Source organism: Ruditapes philippinarum, unplaced genomic scaffold, assembly GCF_026571515.1.
Source record: "Ruditapes philippinarum isolate M1 unplaced genomic scaffold, ASM2657151v2 ctg4812_1_1_1_1, whole genome shotgun sequence".
Taxonomy (NCBI): domain Eukaryota; kingdom Metazoa; phylum Mollusca; class Bivalvia; order Venerida; family Veneridae; genus Ruditapes; species Ruditapes philippinarum.
The window spans coordinates 91,953-112,500 of record NW_026858186.1 but is presented as its reverse complement, the minus strand read 5'-3'; the positions used below and the strand labels follow the sequence as shown (position 1 = coordinate 112,500).

At 32.9% G+C, this 20,548-nt stretch overlaps 1 protein-coding gene across 1 annotated transcript; it reads left to right on the top strand.

Annotated features, from left to right (window-relative positions):
- The first annotated feature begins 1,831 nt into the window (after positions 1-1,831).
- LOC132752449 (N-acetylneuraminate lyase-like) lies at positions 1,832-19,681 on the top strand. The gene is made up of 11 exons (XM_060742774.1): positions 1,832-1,906; positions 9,222-9,283; positions 10,207-10,277; positions 10,592-10,705; positions 11,127-11,193; positions 11,655-11,718; positions 12,295-12,370; positions 12,898-12,990; positions 16,382-16,542; positions 18,934-19,105; positions 19,454-19,681. The coding sequence occupies exons 1-11, from the start codon at positions 1,832-1,834 to the stop codon at positions 19,615-19,617; spliced, it is 1,119 nt and encodes a 372-aa protein (XP_060598757.1). The 3' UTR covers positions 19,618-19,681.
- Positions 19,682-20,548: the final 867 nt, after the last annotated feature.

Genomic DNA, 20,548 nt, shown 5'->3' with positions numbered 1-20,548 from the left:
TACAACAAATTCATTGCATGAAAATGATAAGTCAGTTTGAACACTTTTGATTGCCGATCTAAGGAAATTTACGTCATCAGGTTCATAAAAAATGAGCTTTCGATGAAAATCATAATGGAGAGCCAGAACTCCGCCTTTTGAAAATTGTTGTAACAAGACGAGATGCAAGATGAATTGATGTCAAGCATTACAGCGATTCACCACACTTGGCGCTATCTTATTAAGCTCAAGCTTAACATATATGTTTAAAGGTCTTCTATTACAGATATATCGGAATTTTTTTCTTAAAGACCCATTATGCATCAGAAATGCTTTAATTTTCAGTTTTCATTAGCTTTATAATTTGGGTGTACTTTAATGGTATTCAAAATGTTACTCATTGGCCAATAGCCTGAACCATATTGCTCATCTGTTGCTTTTTGGCAATAATTATAATAGTGAATAAGTATTTTGTATGGAAGTCAAAATACTACTTTGTTTACATTTTTTCATATTTATCGCAATTTTCTTCAAAAGGTAACAAGTTACTAAACCAAACCTTTAAAACCCTTATTTAAATATTAAAAAAAAATGTTTGCACTTTTTTACGAGGGGAAAATTTTTTAAATTATTTCCAGGGGGGTTTTTAATTTTTGCCTTTAAAATTGGAAAAAATTTAGTTGACGGGATTTAATTTAAGGGCGAACAATTATCAATTTTTAAAATTTTTTTTTTCAGCCTTTGGGCGCCCTTTAAAATGATGGGGGACGGTTACAAAAATTTTAGAAAGCAAAGGAAAAAATAAAAAAATTTTTTAAAAATTAAAATTTAATCAAAAGGAATTGTGTAGAAATACGTAGTTTATACCAATTTTGTACAAAAACCGGGGGTCACCCAAAAGGGTCCAAAGAAAGGAAACAAGAACTTTAAAAATATATATGGGATGGGATACAAATTTGGATATTCGTTTAACTTGGTTACTATAAATTATTCAACAGGAAGATGACTGTTGCGCTACAAATCGAGTCGGATAGAGTGACTTCCCCTAATAACATTGCACATTAGGTAAGGGTTCAAAAGAGATGCGACAGTTGCGCTAAAAAATAGTCGGAAAGAGTGACCTCACCTGTAAACAATGCAATTTGCGTAAGGGTTCAAAAGGGAGGTTACTGTTGTGTTTGTTAAAAAAGTCGGCCAGAAAAGAGTGACCTCTGCTTATAACATTGCAAATGGCGTAAGGGTTAAAAGGGAGGTAACTGTTGCGCCAAAAAAGAGTTGAATACAGTGTCCTCCCTTGATAACATTGCAAATGGCGTAAAGGTTCAAAAGGGAGGTTACTGTTGCGCTAAAAAGAGAGTAGGTTAGAGTGACCTCCCCTGAAAACATCGCAAATGTCGTAAGGGAATCGAAAGGGAGGTAACTTTCGCGCTCACAAAAAAGGTAAGTTAGAGTATCCTCCCCTGATAACACTGCAAATGGCGGAAGGGTTTTAAAGGGAAGTAAAAGTTGCGCTCACAAAAGAGTCAGTAAGAATGACCTCCCCTGAAAACATTGCAAATGGCGTAAGGGTTTAAAGGGAGATAAATGTTGCGGTTAAAAAAGGTTGATGAGAGTGACCTCCCCTGATAAATTGCAAGTGGCGTAAAGGTACAAAAGTGAGGTTACTGTTGTGCTCAAAAGAGTCGGTTAAAGTGACTTCCCCTGATACAATGGCAAATGAAGTTAAGGTTTTAAAGTGAGCTAACTGTTGTGTTGAAAAAGTCAATTAGAATGACTGCCCCTTAAAACACTGCAAATGGCGTAAGGGTTCTAAAGGAAGGTTATAGTTACGCTTAAAAAAGAGTCAGTAAGAATGACCTCCCCTGAAAACATTGCAAATGGCGTACCGGTTCAAAGGGAGGTTATAGTTACGGTCAAAAAAGAGTCAGTAAGTATGACCTCCCCTGAAAACATTGCAATTGGCGTAAGGGTCCAAAGGGAGGTAACTGTTGATTAAAAAAAAAGAAGTTGATTAGAGTGACCTCCTCTGATAACGTTTCAAATGACGTAAGGGTTCAACAGAACTTTGCATGATTGCATGTTAGAAGTTTAAAATACTTCCTTATTCTGTATTCAGACTTTTGAAACCCCTCCTTAATAAGATTTCTCAACTACTTTTAATAGTTTATTTCACCTAATTATGATTTTAATATCTGGACTTTTTTAGCGTTGTCATTATATCAGAGATTTTCGACCATGCGACCACATACATGCATCGAGAACATGTTTGAAGGAAAATGACCGTCCGACCACATACACGCATCATAGGATTCTCCTTCCCTTTCGAGAAAGGGACAAAGAGATGTTGGCCCTTTACTTAAAGGGCAGACTTTAAAAAATGCCTTTGCCTTATGATAAGGAGGCTAATTTTAACAGATATGTTTTGAATTGGTTTATCAAGGGGCAGGACGTGAAGTGGTTGCACACTTGGTTCAAGCGAGCGAATTAGTTGCAAACTTGACAAAATGGCGAACACGGCGTGATTTTTTGAAACGGGTGAACGAATTTTTGCCAGGCAAGTGGGTTTCTTTGTTATTTTGAAGTTCATTAGTATGTCTATTCCATAATGCAATATATATGCCACACTCGGTTAAAGGTTTCAGCATCGTAGATTCTGTTTTGACGAAGTTATTGAAGATATAAACTGATCATGTAGATACTTTTAAATTTGACATGTGACTGTTCTGGTCGGTTTTTCTCCTAATTTATTCGAATTTGTAAGTTTTGAACTGCATTTAACAATAACAAAATATGTTTCTGTCAAAGCTGTACAAATGGTTTAGTTCGCAAGTCCGAAGATAACGTTCAATACACAAAAATATCTTGTTCAAGCACATTTTGGTTGCAGACTTATACTTCAAGCATTTTGGGTGGCAAACTTTTTTGTCAATAATGTGGCATGCATATTTTTCGCGCGGAATAACTAATTATTTTTTTAAAATACCCGTTCATCTAATAAGAAATATATATATACAAATTGTGCATGCGTGCAGATATATCCTAACACAGGGTCTTTAAAATAGATATAAAACACAATATGCTAAATTGAAGCCAGTTGTGTTTATCTACATCATTTTTTCTCCTCGATATACTCCTTTTCTTTTTACAAAGTCTTGAGACTTTTTTTATATCTTGGCATGACTTACTGTAAAGAAAAAGAAGAAAAAATAGCAACAAACAGCTTTCATTATTGTTCTTTTTTGAGATTTGAAATAAATTTGATTGTATAGTAGATAAAAACTATATTAACATTGACACAAGGGCATTATTCACATGTTTCTTTAAATTGTTCCTTATTATTGACCAATCGAAACATCTTCCAAATTCTCTAACTCGAACAATGACTTCAAGTAGTTTTGTCACGTATCAGTCAATGTAAATAACCAATCGTATATGTAATAGATATACCATTGCTGCGTTGAAGATTTCTGGGTTTGCGTTGGTATAATTTACGCAAACCCAGAAATCGTCAACGCACCAATGGTGTATCTGTTTTAACCTATAGCTATGGTATAATTTACGGTTATTGGAAATTATACTTGGAAGAATTTTACATAAGAAGCGCTGAAGAGCTATAGGTTAACATTTATTTATTATGATCTAATAATCAAAATCATCTTTAGAATACCAATTGACATATGATGTACATCAAATCCGAAAGATTGTAAACAAGCATGTCATTTTAACTTTTGGTTTGTAAAAATATTTTAAGTACCTTTACATACTTTATGTCTAAAGCAACTGCTGATCTTTACATACGAAACAAACAAATTATCATTTCTTGTGGTTTGATAAACTTTGGAAATTTCACCGAGTAACATCGTATGTGTGCACATGTCCTTATGTTTATGATGAAAATAATTCACTTACATACAACAGTACTCTCACATACGTTTGTTTTGTATGTAGTTTTCATTTGCATTTTACATATGATGACATATTTTAGAATTGAAGTATAAATAAATATTTTTCTATATGCTTTTACTTATGATAATAGTATTGAATTGAGAACCATGTAATTTGAAACATAAATTGCATAATTGTTGTAAAAGAAGAAAGTATAAATAACATTTATGACAAAAACAAGTAACAGTACACAAATTGCCATTGAAAATAGGCTTATAAATATAACCTTCTACACTCCTTTTGCAAAGATTTACTATGGAATTCAATAGAATAAGAATAAGTTTGCAACCAGAAATGCTTGAAGTATAAGTCTGCAACCAAAATGTGCTTGAAAAAGATATTTTTGTGTATTAAACGTTCTCTTCGGACTTGCGAACTAAACCATTTGTACAGCTTTGACAGAAACATATTTTGTTATTGTTAAATGCAGTTCAAAACTAACAAAATCGAATAAATTAGGAGAAAAACCGACCAGAACAGTCACATGTCAAATTTAAAAATATCTACATGATCAGTTTATATCTTCAATAACTTCGTCAAAACAGAATCCAGGATGCTGAAACCTTTAACCGAGTGTGGCATATATATTGCATTATGGAATAGACATACTAATGAACTTCCAAATAACAAAGAAATCCACTTGCCTGGCAAAAATTCGTTCACCCGTTTCATAAAAACCCCGCCATGTTCGCCATTTTGTTAAGTTTGCAACCAATTCGCTCGCTTGAACCAAGTGTGCAACCACTTCACGTCCTGCCCCTTGGTTTATATACAACATTGGTTACGCAAACCAAGCGGGTTATCAGTTTACATCTTTTTAAGTCCGCTATGAAATTTTAAAAAGATCATATATAAATTATTGGCACATTTTGAGTTTTAAGTTTTTTCTATTTCTCATCTTATGTATATAACAGAACTATTTTAATTTTGCAAAACATGAACGTTTCAAAAACGTTTTATATGCGTTAAATATTGGAGATATATTTCACACGTTGTTTTTACATATTAACCTGGGGGCATTTTTGCCAAAGTACGATAAGTTGAGCCTATGTTTACATAAAAAATATTTACAATGCGAAAAATAAGTGAAGCAGACCGAAGCCTTATAAATGAAACACAAAGTTAAACTTCATATTTTCATGTGCATTGCTAGCACGGTAAGCAGAGCGTCCGTGTCAGTGATGTTATACATTTAGATTTTCGTATCATAGTAAGGTACCATTATATTTGAGTGTTTTCTGTATGTTTTTCTTATTTGGCCAGTTTTGTTTCAAATAGTTCCAAATGCACGAGATAAAATATTTTTGTACACGTTGATATGCAGTTGTATTTAGTTTGGTGAAAACGTCAAACATCAGGAAAAAGCATTATCAGAAATGTAAGAAATATAATAAAAATGAAGTGTGTTATACATTTATCCATATATTCAAATTTCGTAATTTTAGTGTGTTTAAAATGTTTGAAAAAAGAAAAATAAGGGAGAGGCAGAAAGAAGAAAGTTTCAATGACGTTGGTGACGTCAATCGGTAAATTTATGGCTGAATTTAACTTTATGTTTTAGTGTTTTACCTGAAACATCTAGTGAGACTGGAGCCAAAACATGTACTTTTCTAACTTATTACACGCACACGGTGCGATTTTGCCATTTTGCTAACACTTATGAACAGTTAGACGTGGGGTCGCGACTTTTGCCTATTTTAGGTTAAAACACGAACAAAAGTGTGCAAAAACAGCCCCTTAATGCACCAGCATTACATCATATGTATAATACTTGCACAAAAACAACCATAATTTGGAAATTTTGAAAATTGTTATTGCCTTTTTATAAAAGAATTGACAAAAATTAATTACAACGCAGACGGCGGTGGATTCAGTTGCAACGCAGTGCGGTGGTCCCGATACCATTAATGTCTATTGTAAGGGTTTAACTTGACATGACGCATTTTTCAATTTAAAACAACCATTTTCTTACGTTTACATCAGAGAAACGTTTACGTTTAGTGTTTAAAACAATATGAGTATATGTTATAAGAATCTTACACTGGCTGCCGGTAAAGACCGGAATATCTAGCTCTAACTGTTTACTGCTGTAACGAGGTTCTACCGAGTTGCCGCTAAACAGTAACCCGAGAGCAAGATATTTCCTCTGTACCAACAGCCGTTGTTTGATTCTTTTTCTTGCATATTGCATATCAATTATTTCAGAACAGAAATCACGAAATCTGATATTCTCATAACGCACTTTTTTCGTATAGTAGCGTATGAAATGACCACTTCATTCATAATGGTAAAATGACGTCTTCATGAAAAGGCAATTCATTCATAAATGGCGCGCAGCAATGACGTTATTTATTTAAAGCGCGCGACTTGTGTTAGACAGATTTTTCTAGCATAGGTGTAAACGGTAGATAATCCTATCTGAAATGCAAGAAACAAACTATAAAAAACTGCACGTTTGTAACGTCGCTTCTCATTGGATAATCATAATAGTTTTATTGCTTTATATACACAGATGCTGTCAATTTATGAAGAAATCAATTTTTTTCTATAAAAAGGATTCTTGCTCTATTATAAATTTATGAAGATTTTTACGGGTTATATGGCCGTATATAAACGGTTGCAACAAAACCTTAGCTTAGCGGTTCGGCAACAAACGGTCATATAACCTGTCAAAAACGGTCATATAACCTGTCAAAAATCTTTATAACTAATATTATAATACTGCACGATTATCCAATGGAAATCGACGTAACAAACGTGCAGTATTATAAAGACATAAAGGCAAATTAAAGATGTTCGGCATATATTCTTGAAACGTGGCATGATTTTAACATATGAGCCAAAACACTTAGGGGTCATCGATCATGTTTTCTTCACATGAATTTCATTTTTTTTCTTATTTGGGGTAATCTCAGGGGCAGATAACTTATACATACGTCTGAAAAATATTTTTTTTTCTTTTGTAATGTTTTTCTGTATATTTTTACATATTTTCAACGACAAAAAATCCATGAAATATTTCTGATATCTTTTTCATAAGAGGTATTTTTAATTCTTTAAAAATATACCATTTTTGAAATCACATACCATTTTCTTCGATGAATGTCAAAAATTCAAGCAAAAGAAGAAAAAAATCCATTATTTGTTCTTTACTTGTTACAAATACAGAGAAAGTTGGCTAATAAAAATAAGAAAAATAAAATGGATTTTATTTTACTTTTCATGTGATTAGTGAATGGTTTACTCTATTGCAAAATTTAGAACATTTTAATTCTGATTCCTAAAATGTTACCGTTTCAGTTATTTCGTTTTAGTTTTGACTGTTTACTCTACTTATTTTGGAAATGTGATAAACGTATATTTTCTATAACTTAGTTCATTTAAGTCGTTGTTTAAATAAAGTAGTATTATTTTATCTAAACTAAAATAAAGAAACACGTTTCTCTGATGCAAAAGTAAGAAAATGATTGTTCGAAATTGAAAAATGAGTTATGTCAAGTAAATCCTCATAACAGACAATAATTGTATCGGGACAAACGCACTGCGTTACAATCAAATCGGCCGCCGTCTGCGTTGTAAACAATTTCTGTCAATTCTTCTATAATAAAGGCAATTAAAATTTTCAAACGTTCCAAAACATGGTTGTTTTGTGCATTTATCATACAAACCATGTAATATGGGCGTATGCAGTGATAGTTTTGCACACATGTGTACGTGTTTTAACCAAAATTAGGCAAAAGTGGCGTCCCCTTGTCAAACTGTAGGGGACCCACAGCGTCTGCAAAAGCTATGGCCAGTGTGATTATTACAATTGTATTAAATTTACTATTCTTCGTAATAGTCTTATCGTGATTATATTTTCAATTCAACAGTCCCGTTCAAAATTGGTTATGCGTTATATTTTTTTAAAATAATGACAATTTTGCTCTTAGTTGTATTATTCTTTTATTTTCTCGTAAGTATGATACATTATCATGCAGCAAAATTATATTATTATAAGATATATAATAGTTTATTTCTTGTGAGATTTTCTTGTTGTTATTTTTCGTTTCTTATAGGGGATATGATTTATGTTAAGTGTATTTTTTTATTTAAATGCATCTAACATGATATCCTCACATTGGTTCATATCCGGTTCAATTATAAGGCATATGAAAAACCATTATTATACGATTGCATGTCCTGAAGATTTTGAAATAAATTTCCATTTTTACATGTGCATTTACATTTATAAGGAGGATTAAACATATGCACTATTTACAGGACACTGATCATTTCCACTACACTATAGTCTAGTTTAATCAGGATGACAACGCGTTATCAGAAATTCGTGCTTACTTTATACTCTATTCGGGCTTAATATGCTAAGTGTTCTATCCCATGATTTAAATTATCGAATACATATTTTTCAGTTCTGTATCCAATAAATATTTTAATTATTCAATATATATTTTCAACTATAGAACATATATAAAGAAAATTATCGCACACAAATATTGTTTTAATGACGAACAAATATCTGCAGTAATTAATAAATATTATGGTAAAGCATATAAAATGAGAGTTATACAATATGAATATTGGATATAGAACAAAACTTTAATTTGTTGAATATTGCAACATTTAATATGCCATATGTAAGTTAACACAATTTTAGTTACATAAACTCACTACAAAACGAAATGTACGGTAAAATTTTATCAATAACATTAACAAGGTTACTGATACGGCTAAAGTCACAGGTAAATTGAACATTAAGGTGATAAACATAATATTGAATCGACAGATATGGCTACTGTGAGTTATAAGTTTCTGTAATCTTATTTATTTATATGAAAAAAAGTGTTTAATTGAGAATTTTTTACAGACATTTTACGATGTTTTTGTGTTGATTAAGTAGGTATTTTAGGAGTTACAAAAAAAATAATATTTATGAATATACTGAAGAAATGTTTAAAAAAAAACAAACAAAAAAACAAAAACTCATTTTTTCTCATAATTTTCATTGTTCTAGTCAGTTATAAAAGATTTAATTGTGCACTGTAAATATATTGTTAGAGGTTATTTTAACCGGATATCATACATGCATGTTGTTAAGACGCACGTTGCAAATGGTAACGAAACAATACAGTACTTTTTTAAGAAAATGGAAAAAATGCAACATAAATCAATATGAAATCAATAAAATAGATAAAAAATAATATTTACTGAATGATATGACATAGGTGTTTATGCATTTAAATTTTTGTTTGGTATGCTTTTTTATTCTATATCATGTAAGTTTGCTTTATTTAAAGATTGGATCATTCAAGCTGGACGGTTTGGTACCTGCGGTGTTTACACCGATGACCAAAGATGGGTAAGTCGTTAGTAGTATGTGCCAATCAAATGAAAGAGGTTGTTGATTTTTGACAACGTCTTAATCGTCGACAATAACGTTAAATACGGGTAGAAACAGTTATCATTAAAGATGAATGGTTTATGAATATGGACAATAAAAGCTTTTGAGAAACAAAAATGAATGCATTTTTTGGGACATTAGGTCCTTTTAACATAAGAAATGAAACGATAAAGCAAACAGGAAACCATGTTAAAATAACATAAATTATGTAAGTGAATGTCAAGCTGGTCGACTTTCAAAAACATGTTTTAAGGCAACACATATCATTATCGATGATGTGTTATAAGATTATTTACTTATCATTTTTCTGTTTTAATATTTGAGTATTCGTTTTGAAGTGTAATATCTCAACGGGGATAATGGTCGTGCATTGTAACAAGTTTTAAAGCACGCCCGTCCCCGAACTGTCGTCTTCTCAAGTGTCGGTATCATGAATTCAACCAAAGCAAATTAAAAAAGAACAAAGGAAGACAATAATGAAGAGACATTTAAGCAACAATATATAAATTTGTTACTATGTCTGGGTTAACGGCGCACCATACAGTATTTGTCTAATGACACCGAAACAGGAAATATAATTTTGGCTAACCTCGGGTTTGTTAGACTTAAAGCAACACCAGGTGTCAAAACCACCTTACCAGCTGAATCTAAGGTATGTATAGACAGTTATTCGAACCCATTTAGTCGCCGCTAATGATCACATAGGAATAAACGGTGGCTGCAATTAAAGATGCAACGAAGCGCAATATAAAGAGTCTATCAATGAGTTACCAACATGTCAGCAATACATTGCCACAAGACAAACATTAGCTTAAAGTAGGAAATATTGTAGTATACTATAACATAGAATAACTATCATGATTTTGACGTAATCGTTACAGAGCAGTCGATTATGACAAGTTTGAAATGTATTGTAACCATCTTACAAGCAAAGGAATGTCCCAAATATATGGTAAGCTATCTTAATGTAGCATTAACCAAAAGTGTTCCTTAATATACAGACAATCTTCCTTCTTTCATCGGTGTGTTGATGTAACTGTTATATTATCATTTTATATTTCAAGACAAAAGTTAGTATTGATATTTAACATCTTAGATAACTCTCTAGTTGATAACCTATTAAACCTTTCACGTGACAAGTTACAATTCGGTCATTGTCTGGGTGAACAAAGTAAAACATATTATAACATAATACATATTAGCAAAGCATTACTGTAACAAAGCCATTAAAAAGGTATTTATTTCCATAATACATTATCCCTTCAGTAAATGGAACAACTGGAGAAGGATTTTCGTTAACTCTGGACGAGAGAGAAAAGATTGTTGAGAAATGGATTGAAGTCGGGAAAAAAAGGTATGTGAAAATCTTGAAGAAACTCAGCATCTTAATAATTGTCAAAATCTTTAAAATGATTTAAAGATTTTTTTACTAAAGCAGTATCATGTTATGAATGTCTTATAAATTACGTATAGCCGCAGTCCAGAAACTTCCGAAACACCAGCGTTTAAATAAATTTAGATAAAATTTAATACTAAGAAGGAGAAGTGATTTCGACAAATAAAGTCACCGACAAAGTGCAAGTGTGATTCGATTACATTCACTAAGTCACTGCCATGTTCAATGGATGTTAAGTGCACGTTTTAAACGGAGCAGGTAGAATATAGTTCTGATGATGATGACTTTCCTTTTGTACTTAATATAGATATATCTTATGTATAAGTACAACGTTGATATTAAAAGTAACAAAAAGCAACGCGAATAAGCTTGACACTTTGATAATGTTAACGGTGATATTCACAGACACAATAACGATGAACCTTTTTAAAGGAATAGTAATGATAACGTCAGCAACGCGTATGGTGCTTAAGTGACATTATGTCCATTCAAGAATAAATGATGAGTGTACATGTAAAAGTCAAAATAATGTTACATTTTGACAAACAATGTAACTGTGTTCATTAATTTCGTTTTACGTTATTCATAACGTTTTAACCTATAACCGAATGTTTAAGACGATTAAATGTCGCCGTTCACAGCGCTACATATATATACCCTAGTAGAAGGTTTACTTTGTATGACAGACCTACAATTTGACCGAGAAAACACATCAAATATCGCAATAAAGTTTTAAGTAAAAATTATGCTTGTTTGATATTTCTTAATATTTCACTACACTATTACTTTTAAAAAAAGCTTGAATTTAAATTTGATTGCAAATTTCACAAACCTCTGTTTTATAAAGTAATGTGATGAGTCTTTCATTACATGGCATAGCTTCCTTTTCGTGACGCAATGAGAACTAAAATTTTATGTTTGATAACTTCACAGCGGAAAAATAAAGTCTATCGTAGTCCAGGTCGGAGCCTTGAATCTTCATGACACAAAAACTATGGTAAAGTACTGATCGTTTACTTCTTTTACGTATTGTCTTTGAAAGTAAGGCATGTTATCATTTATAGCAGGGCACACCATATTGGTAAATTGATATCTTTAGCTTATTTTAAAACTTATCTTTGTTCATCCAACTCCAACTTCGTAATTAACACTTTGGTATTAAAAATGACTTAAACTTTATGTCGTGAATTTTTGACAGTCCCAAGCTTATGATTTGTGAATGTTAGTCATGCACCTTTTCGATTTTATCTTAAGTTTAGGAGGAAATATATACTATTTAGCTTTTAATGTAAAAAAAGAAAAGTTAAATTAATATTCTCAAGACTATAGCTGAATGTAAGTCCGCAGTTAAACATACTAATGGACAATACCAGTTACATGTAGTACAAACAATAATTTATATATCAATTTAGAAAGAATTATATCAACATTATCAAAAATGTGAACGACATTTGAGATGGAGCACGTTTAGGTTTTTCATACGTAAGACAAGGTAGTCTATATACCTTAGCCATTATTTAAGTAGCATTCAATATTTAATGTCAGTCACAATTCTTTTCTGTATTAAAACTAGGCTGAACATGCTGTGAAGGTCGGGGCGGACGCAATAGCCACGGTACCGCCGCTTTTCTTTAAGCCAAAGACAGTCGGTAAGTCTTTAAACAAAATTAAATTAATATTGAAAGACGATGCAAAAACAAAATGTCACTTTAAAAAAAAAATTACTTGGATGTATGTTTAGACATAGGATTTATTTCCCCTCACATTTTTTGTTGCTAAAAGAAATGTTGATCTTGAAGACAAAGCTTAACAAACAAATTGGCTCCGGTTTGATGAGTAGTTCCAATTAAATGAAATGAGATAAACACATGTAAAAAACTTAAAATAAGATATAAAATTGCTATCACCAGTCTTAATGGTCTATTCAGAGACTTTTGAAAATAATTCTTGTAGAATTGCTGCACGCATATGAAACGCCGAGGGTATGTTATGATATAACTTAACATTAATACGTATACAATTCGTTCAGGATTATTCTATTTTTTCAGGTTCTGAAACCCAGTTTTAAATAAAATAAATCATGTGTCTTGTTTGAAACTATTTGAATAAAGAAAATAAACATACAAACAATTGAAAAATAATTCAAAATAATTTTCATTGCATGTGTTTGTTTCAGACTACCTTGTCAAATATTGTAAGGAAGTTGCGAGCGCTGCACCGAACCTTCCATTCTATTTTTACCATTTGCCTGGTGCAACTGGTGTGGAACGTAAGAAAGCTTATATTTTATTTCTAATTTTTCATTTTCGTGTCTGAAAAAAATCGTGTTCTCTTATGCACATCAAAATTAGATCTGCTTAACAGTAAAACTTTTCTCTGCATTGAAACTACCACATTTGAATAACCCGAAATGTATGCCCATGATAATTTATGTTCAAGAACTAATATAAATGGAATTCCTAGAGTATGCAAAAATGTAGCAAGATCGGTTTGATTGAACCTGTTCATAGACGGTACTGGAAATTGTAAGCCACCAGCCATGTACTGTAGTATAATTTGATAATAACGAAATTATAAGTTAAATTCATTTATCTTAATACTGAGCATGTTTTATATTCTATTCATGAATATCTCTTTATGACACAAATATACTAAATTCCTCTTGTTCAAGCCAATATTGCTGCGATCCGTGTCTGTCGTTCGGTGTTGCCTGGGTTTGTGGGTGCTGCGTTCAAGTAATGCCGCCTTTCAAGTAACACCGCCTTCCCTTGTTGACCTTTGTTCTCATATTCTAACAGGTGACATGTAGTAACAGTACGATAACAAGAGGACCATGATGGCCCTGAAGTCGCTCATCTGTACATGTGCCCTCGGAGCAGGGCCAGTTTAAAGTCCGGGGCTTTTATTTGAACAAACTTTGTAGACAACCATTAGAAGATGTTTCATGCTAAACATCTAAGGTCTGGGCTCGTTGGGATTTTTAAAAGAAGATTTTTTAAAGTTTTTTCTTTACACATATTGTTAAAAATAATGACACACCTGGGGCAGAGCCAGTTTTGACCCCAGGGCTTTTATTTGAACAATCTTTGTAGACACTTACTAGAAAATGTTTCATGCTAAATATCTAAACTCTAGCTATTCGGGTTTTTAAAAAAAACAGATTTTTAAGTTTTTGCTATACTTGTATAAGGAAAATCAATGTCCCCCCGGGGCGGGGCCAATTTTGACTCCAGGGCTTTTATTTGAACAAACTTTAAAGACACTCACCAGAAGATGCTTCGTGCTTTATATCTAAACTTTTGCTAAAGTTTTTTCAAAGAAGATTTTTCAATTTTTGCTATAGTTTTACACATATAGGGAAAATAAATGACCTCCGGGGTTGGGCAAATTTTGACCCCAGGGCTTTTATTTGAACAAACTTTGTAGACAATCACTAGAAGATGTTTCATGCTTAATATCTAAACTCTAGCTATTTGTTTTTTTCCAAAGAAGATTTTTTAAGCTTTTCCTATACACATATAAGGAAATTTGGAAAATCAATAAGCCCAGTGCCGGGCAAATTTTGACCCCTGGGCTTTTATTTGAACAAACTTTGTAGACACCCATTAGAAGATATTTCATGCTTAATATCTTAGCTCTAGCTCCTTGGATTCTTTAAAAGAAGATTTTGTAAGTTTTTACTATATGTATACATGGAAAATCAATGACCCCCTGGGGTGGGGCCAACTTTAACCCCAGGGCTTTTATTTGAACAATCTTGGTAGACATCCATTAGAAGATGTTTCATGCTAAATATCTTAGCTCTAGTTCTTTTGGTTCTTTAAAAGAAGATTTGTTTAAGTTTTTACTATATGTATATAGAGAAAATCAATGACACCCTGGGGCAGGGCAAATTTTGACCCCAGGGCTTTTATTTGAACATTTTGGTAGACATCCATTAGAAGATGTTTCATGGTAAATATCTTAGCTCTAGCTCTTTTGGTTCTTTAAAAGAAGATTTTTTAAGTTTTTACTATATGCATATAGGGAAAATCAATGACCCCCTGGGGCGGGGCCAATTTTGACCCCCAGGGCTTTCAGTTGAACAAACTTGGTAGACACTTACTAGAAAATGTTTCATGCTTAATATCTACACTCTAGCTATTCGGGTTTTTTAAAAGAAGATTTTTAAGTTTTTGCTATACATGTACTTGTATAAGGAAAATCAATGTCCCCCAGGGCGGGGCCAATTTTGACTCCAGGGCTTTTATTTGAACAAACTTTTAAGACACTTACTAGAAAATGCTTCGTGCTTAATATCTAAACTCTTGCTATTTGAGTTTTTTCAAAGAAGATTTTTCAATTTTTGCTATAGTTTTACACATATAGGGAAAATGGATGACCTCCGGGGTTGGGCAAATTTTGACCCCAGGGCTTTTATTTGAACAAACTTTGTAGACAATCACTAGAAGATGTTTCATGCTTAATATCCAAACTCTAGCTATTTGGTTTGTCCAAAGAAGATTTTTTAAGTTTTTTCCTATGCACATATAAGGAAATTTGGAAAATCAATGACCCCCTGGGCTGGGCAAGTTTTGACCCCAGGGCTTTTATTTGAACAAACTTGGTAGACACCCATTAGAAGATGTTTCATGCTAAATATCTTAGCTCTAGCTCTTTTGGTTCTTTAAAAGTAGATTTTTTAAGTTTTTACTATATGTATACATGGAAAATCAATGACCCCCTGGGGTGGGGCCAACTTTGACCCCAGGGCTTTTATTTGAACAATCTTGGTAGACATCCATTAGAAGATATTTCATGGTAAATATCTTAGCTCTAGCTCTTTTGGTTCTTTAAAAGAAGATTTGTTTAAGTTTTTACTATATGTATATAGGGAAAATCAATGACCCCCTGGGGCGGGGCCAATTTTGACCCCAGGGCTTTTATTTGAACAAACTTGGTAGACATCCATTAGAAGATGTTTCATGCTAAATGTCTTAGCTCTAGCTCTTTTGGTTCTTTAAAAGAAGATTTTTAAGTCTTTACTATATGCATATAGGGAAATCAATGACCCCCTGGGGCGGGGCCAATTTTGACCCCAGGGCTTTTAGTTGAACAAACTTGGTAGACACCAATTTGAAGATGTTTCATGCTTAATATCTTAGCTCTTGCTCTTTGGGTTCTTTAAAAGAAGATTTTTTAAGTTTTTACTATATGCATATAGGGAAAATCAATGACCCCCTTGGGCGGGGCCAATTTTGACCACAGGGCTTTTATTTGAACAAACTTTAAAGACACTCACCAAAAGATGTTTCATGCCAAAAATCTAAGCTCTAGCTCTTTGGGTTTTTTTTGGAAGAAGATATTTTAAGTTTTTTCTTTTGGTTGCCATGGCAACCAGAGTTCTGCATGGAATTAAATTATTTGAACAATTTTCAAAGGTGATTACCAAAGGAACATTCCTGTGAAGTTTGGATGAAATTGGCTTAGTGGTTTATGAGGAGATGTCATTTAAAGTAAAAGTTTACGGACGACGGACGGACGCCGGACGAAAAGCGATCACAAAAGCTCACCCTGTCACTTTGTGACAGGTGAGCTAAAAAAGCAGCTGAAACATTTCTATAATTATTTACTGAATGAAAGTCGTATTTTTAATTGTTTTATGTTTTTCCGTTCAAAAGTTTGCATTGAAGACTTCTTGAAAGTTGCTGCTAAAGAAATACCTTCTCTTGTTGGTGTCAAATTTTCTTCAACCGATTTGGTAGACTTTATTGGATGCGTACATGTGCCAGCACCAAATAGAGATGATGGAAAGTTCAATATGATGTTTGGATATGACCAGGTATTTCTTATTTATGATGAACAAGTTTAAATACAGATGTTGTTTGCTTGTACATTGATTGGTTCGCTCACTCAAATAAATGAAATTACGTGAAAACAAAAGTCATACAAAACCCCAGACAAATGACTTAAACAAATGTTTAGATAACATAATTTACAGAAAGTTGATGTCTTTGATCAGACAGGGCCAAAAACACTGATGTCTATGAACAATTCGTGCAAAATCACTGATAACTATGAAAATCACTTCTGTAATATAATGAACAACATCACCAAAATCACGGATGTCTATAAACAGACTCGGCCAAAACCACGGATGTCTATAAAAAGACTCGGCAAAATCACGGATGTCTATAAACATACTCAACCAAAATAACGGATGTTTATAAACAGACTTAATCAAAACCACAGATGTATATAAACAGACTCTGCCAAAATCACGGATGTCTATAAACAGACTCGGCCAAAATCACGGATGTCTATAAAAAGACTCTGCCAAAATAACGGATGTCTATAAACAGACTCTGCAAAGATCACGGATGTCTATAAACAGACTCTGCCAAGATCGCGAATGTCTATAAACAGACTCTGCCAAAATCACGAATGTTTTTAAACAGACTCTGCCAAAATCACGAATGTCTATAAACAGACTCTGCCAAAATCACGGATGTATATAAACAGACTCTGCCAAAATCGTGGATGTCTATAAACAGACTCTGCCAAAATCACGGATGTCTATTAACAGACTCTGCCAAAATCACGGATGTCTATAAACAGACTCTGCAAAAATCACGGATGTCTATAAACAGACTCTGCCACAATCACGGATGTCTATAAACAGACTCTGCCAAAATTACGGATGTCGATAAACAGACTCTGCCAAAAACAAGGATGTCTATAAACAGACTCTGCCAAAATCAAGGATGTCTATAAACAGACTCTGCCAAAATCAAGGATGTCTATAAACAGACTATGCCAAAATCAAGGATGTCGATAAACAGACTCTGCCAAAATCATTGATGTCTATAAACAGACTCTGCCAAAATCAAGGATGTCGATAAACAGACTCTGCCAAAATCAAGGATGTTTATAAACAGACTCTGCCATAATCAAGGATGTCTATAAACAGACTCTGCCAAAATCAAGGATGTCGATAAATAGACTCTGCCAAAATCATTGATGTGTTTAAACAGACTCTGCCAAAATCAAGGATGTCGATAAACAGACTCTGCCAAAATCAAGGATGTCTATAAACAGACTCTGCCAAAATCAAGGATGTCTATAAACAGACTCTGCCTGCCAAAATCAAGGATATCTATAAACAGACTCTGCCAAAATCAAGGATGTCTATAAACAGACTCTGCCAAAATCAAGGATGTCTATAAACAGACTCTGCCAAGATCATTGATGTATATAAACAAACTCTGCCAAAAATACAGATGTCTATAAACAGACTCTGCCAAAATTGCGGTTGTCTATAAACAGACTCTGCAAAAATCACGGATGTCTATAAACAGACTTTGCCAAAATCACGGATGTCTATAAACAGACTCTGCCAAAATCAAGGATGTCGATAAATAGACTCGATCAAAATCACGGATGTCTATAAACAGACTCGACCAAAGCCACGGATGAAATACTATATAAACAGACTCGGCCAAAATCACGGATGTCTATAAACAGACTCGGCCAAAATTACGGATGTCTATAAACAGACTCGACCAAAACCACGGATGTAATACTATAGAAACAGACTCTGCCAAAATCACGAATGTCTATAAACAGTCTCTGCCAAAATCACGGATGTCTATAAACAGACTCTGCCAAAATCAAGGATGTCGATAAAAAGACTCCGTCAAGATCATTGACGCCGATTGAAAAGGTTAATATCACTGACGTCAAATATAAGAAATGTTTATTTAGAAAGAGTGCCATTGTCAACATGTTCTATGAATATCACTGACATCTATAAACAGACTCGGTTTAAAATTATTGACATCAATGGACAAGCTCGGTCACAATTATTGACTTTTTGTGCAAAAAGTTAAACTAATTCCAATAAACTTGCTTAGTCCATATCATTGCCGTCTGTGAACAGAAAAGTCAATGTCATTTTGGTTTATAAACAAGTTCGATCCAGTCCAGTCGATGTAAATTCTAAGTTTTTTTTATTTTTCCTTTCGACAATTTATAAGAGCATTAAAAGAACATTTTATTTAAAAGAAAGTTTTTATTTCCATATTAACATCTTAACACCAAAACATTTTTATCAACAGAAACAGCGTCAGTTTTGGGAATAAAACCCATAGAAGCAATATTACTTGCTAAAAAGCAAAAAAGACATTAATGTATATTTAACAATAAAATGTAACCTACCCTACTTCTTTTGAAGATAATTATGGCGGGAAAGATCCTTGGAGCTGATGGTGGCGTTGGCACGTCGTTTAACTTTATGGCCTATGTCAGCAGAAAGGTATTAGACAGCAAAGACAAAGGTGACAGTATTGAAGCACGCCTTTATCAGTATCGCACTCAGCAAACATGTAAAGTGGTGTATAAATACGGTAATACATTTGCTCATGAGATATAACATAGACATTTGATCAAAGGTCGATTTGCATTCATTTACTCAACGGTTTTCATATTAATCTCAAGACAAATTATGTGCAATGAAGTCTTTTTGGTAACAGTAAAGAGTTTTCGTTATCTTTAATGACATAAATTGACTTCCGCCAAATAGATGTTGTCCATGTGTTCCGGTTTGTTTGGTTAGCTTTAGGTTTTCACAAAGCTCGCATGCCAAAAGAACACACAATTTTAAAAATATGGTTATGAATTATATTAAAAACGATATATAGATATGTTTAAACATTTTTATTGACTGATTTATCATATAAACACTTCTAATATAGGGGATCTCCTTGGTGGCAGCGTGGCAGCATTCAAGGCCCTAATGACTTTGATCGATGTTGATCTTGGTCCAGCAAGATCGCCAATGAGATGCCCAACTGATCAAGAATTAGTAGAGATCAGATCAGAACTGCAGAATATTGGATTCTTCGATTGGTATGATTGACATTGAACTAGAATTTGTAACTTGTGTCACCTGATATAAGTGCGAGGAACAAAGGAACAAACTTACATTATGCAGACTTTTGAAAAGTTTGCTTTGTTTATTCATATTGGTATGCATTAAAGGTTCAGATCATAAAGAACATATAGAAAGTAAGTGATATATAAGTAGACCGACACAAAAGTTACTTTGCCAATACTGTTTACAAAATTATAATATTTGTTTCATCGAAAATGAGTTCCGTGTACATGTTATTTGTTACAAATTCGCCCACTAGGTATACCTTTATATATCTTTCTGTTGCATAACAACATGAACACATTATACATTTTTGTAATTTAATGTGAAACTTTAAAATACTAAAACAAAAGTGAAGTTTGCTTATTGTTGTTGTTTAAAAGGAATTATTGATTGTTCACTTTTTTGTAATTACTGTTTTGCTTGTATATATGTATGTGTGGTTGTGTGTGGGGAATGTCTAGACACATTTATTTTCCAAAACAAACATGTTAAATCTAGTTGGATTGTTTGTTATTAAGAACTATTAAACTTAATTAATATACCTTATGCAATCTACATTTATATATTGTAAACGGTTAACTCCATCATTTGGCTACAAACATACCGATAAACCACCAATGTCTTTGTGTACCTGGGGTGTTTTTGGATTTCGTAACCATATTAAAAGAGCACATGTTGCAACGAAATTGTTGGCGTGTATTTACGCAGAACATTATAGCTAATGTGGCAATTAATCTATTAATATTATCGTATTTGGGAGTGTTATTTATCAAGCTAGCTTCGCCTGGTGATTTATTAATGTTGTCAGGTGCGTTGTCTAAATGATTTACAAAAAAATACAACCTTATTTTGAGATCTTGCAGACGACAATTTTTCAGGTTTATAGCGGTTTAATTTGTATAGATTGGCATAT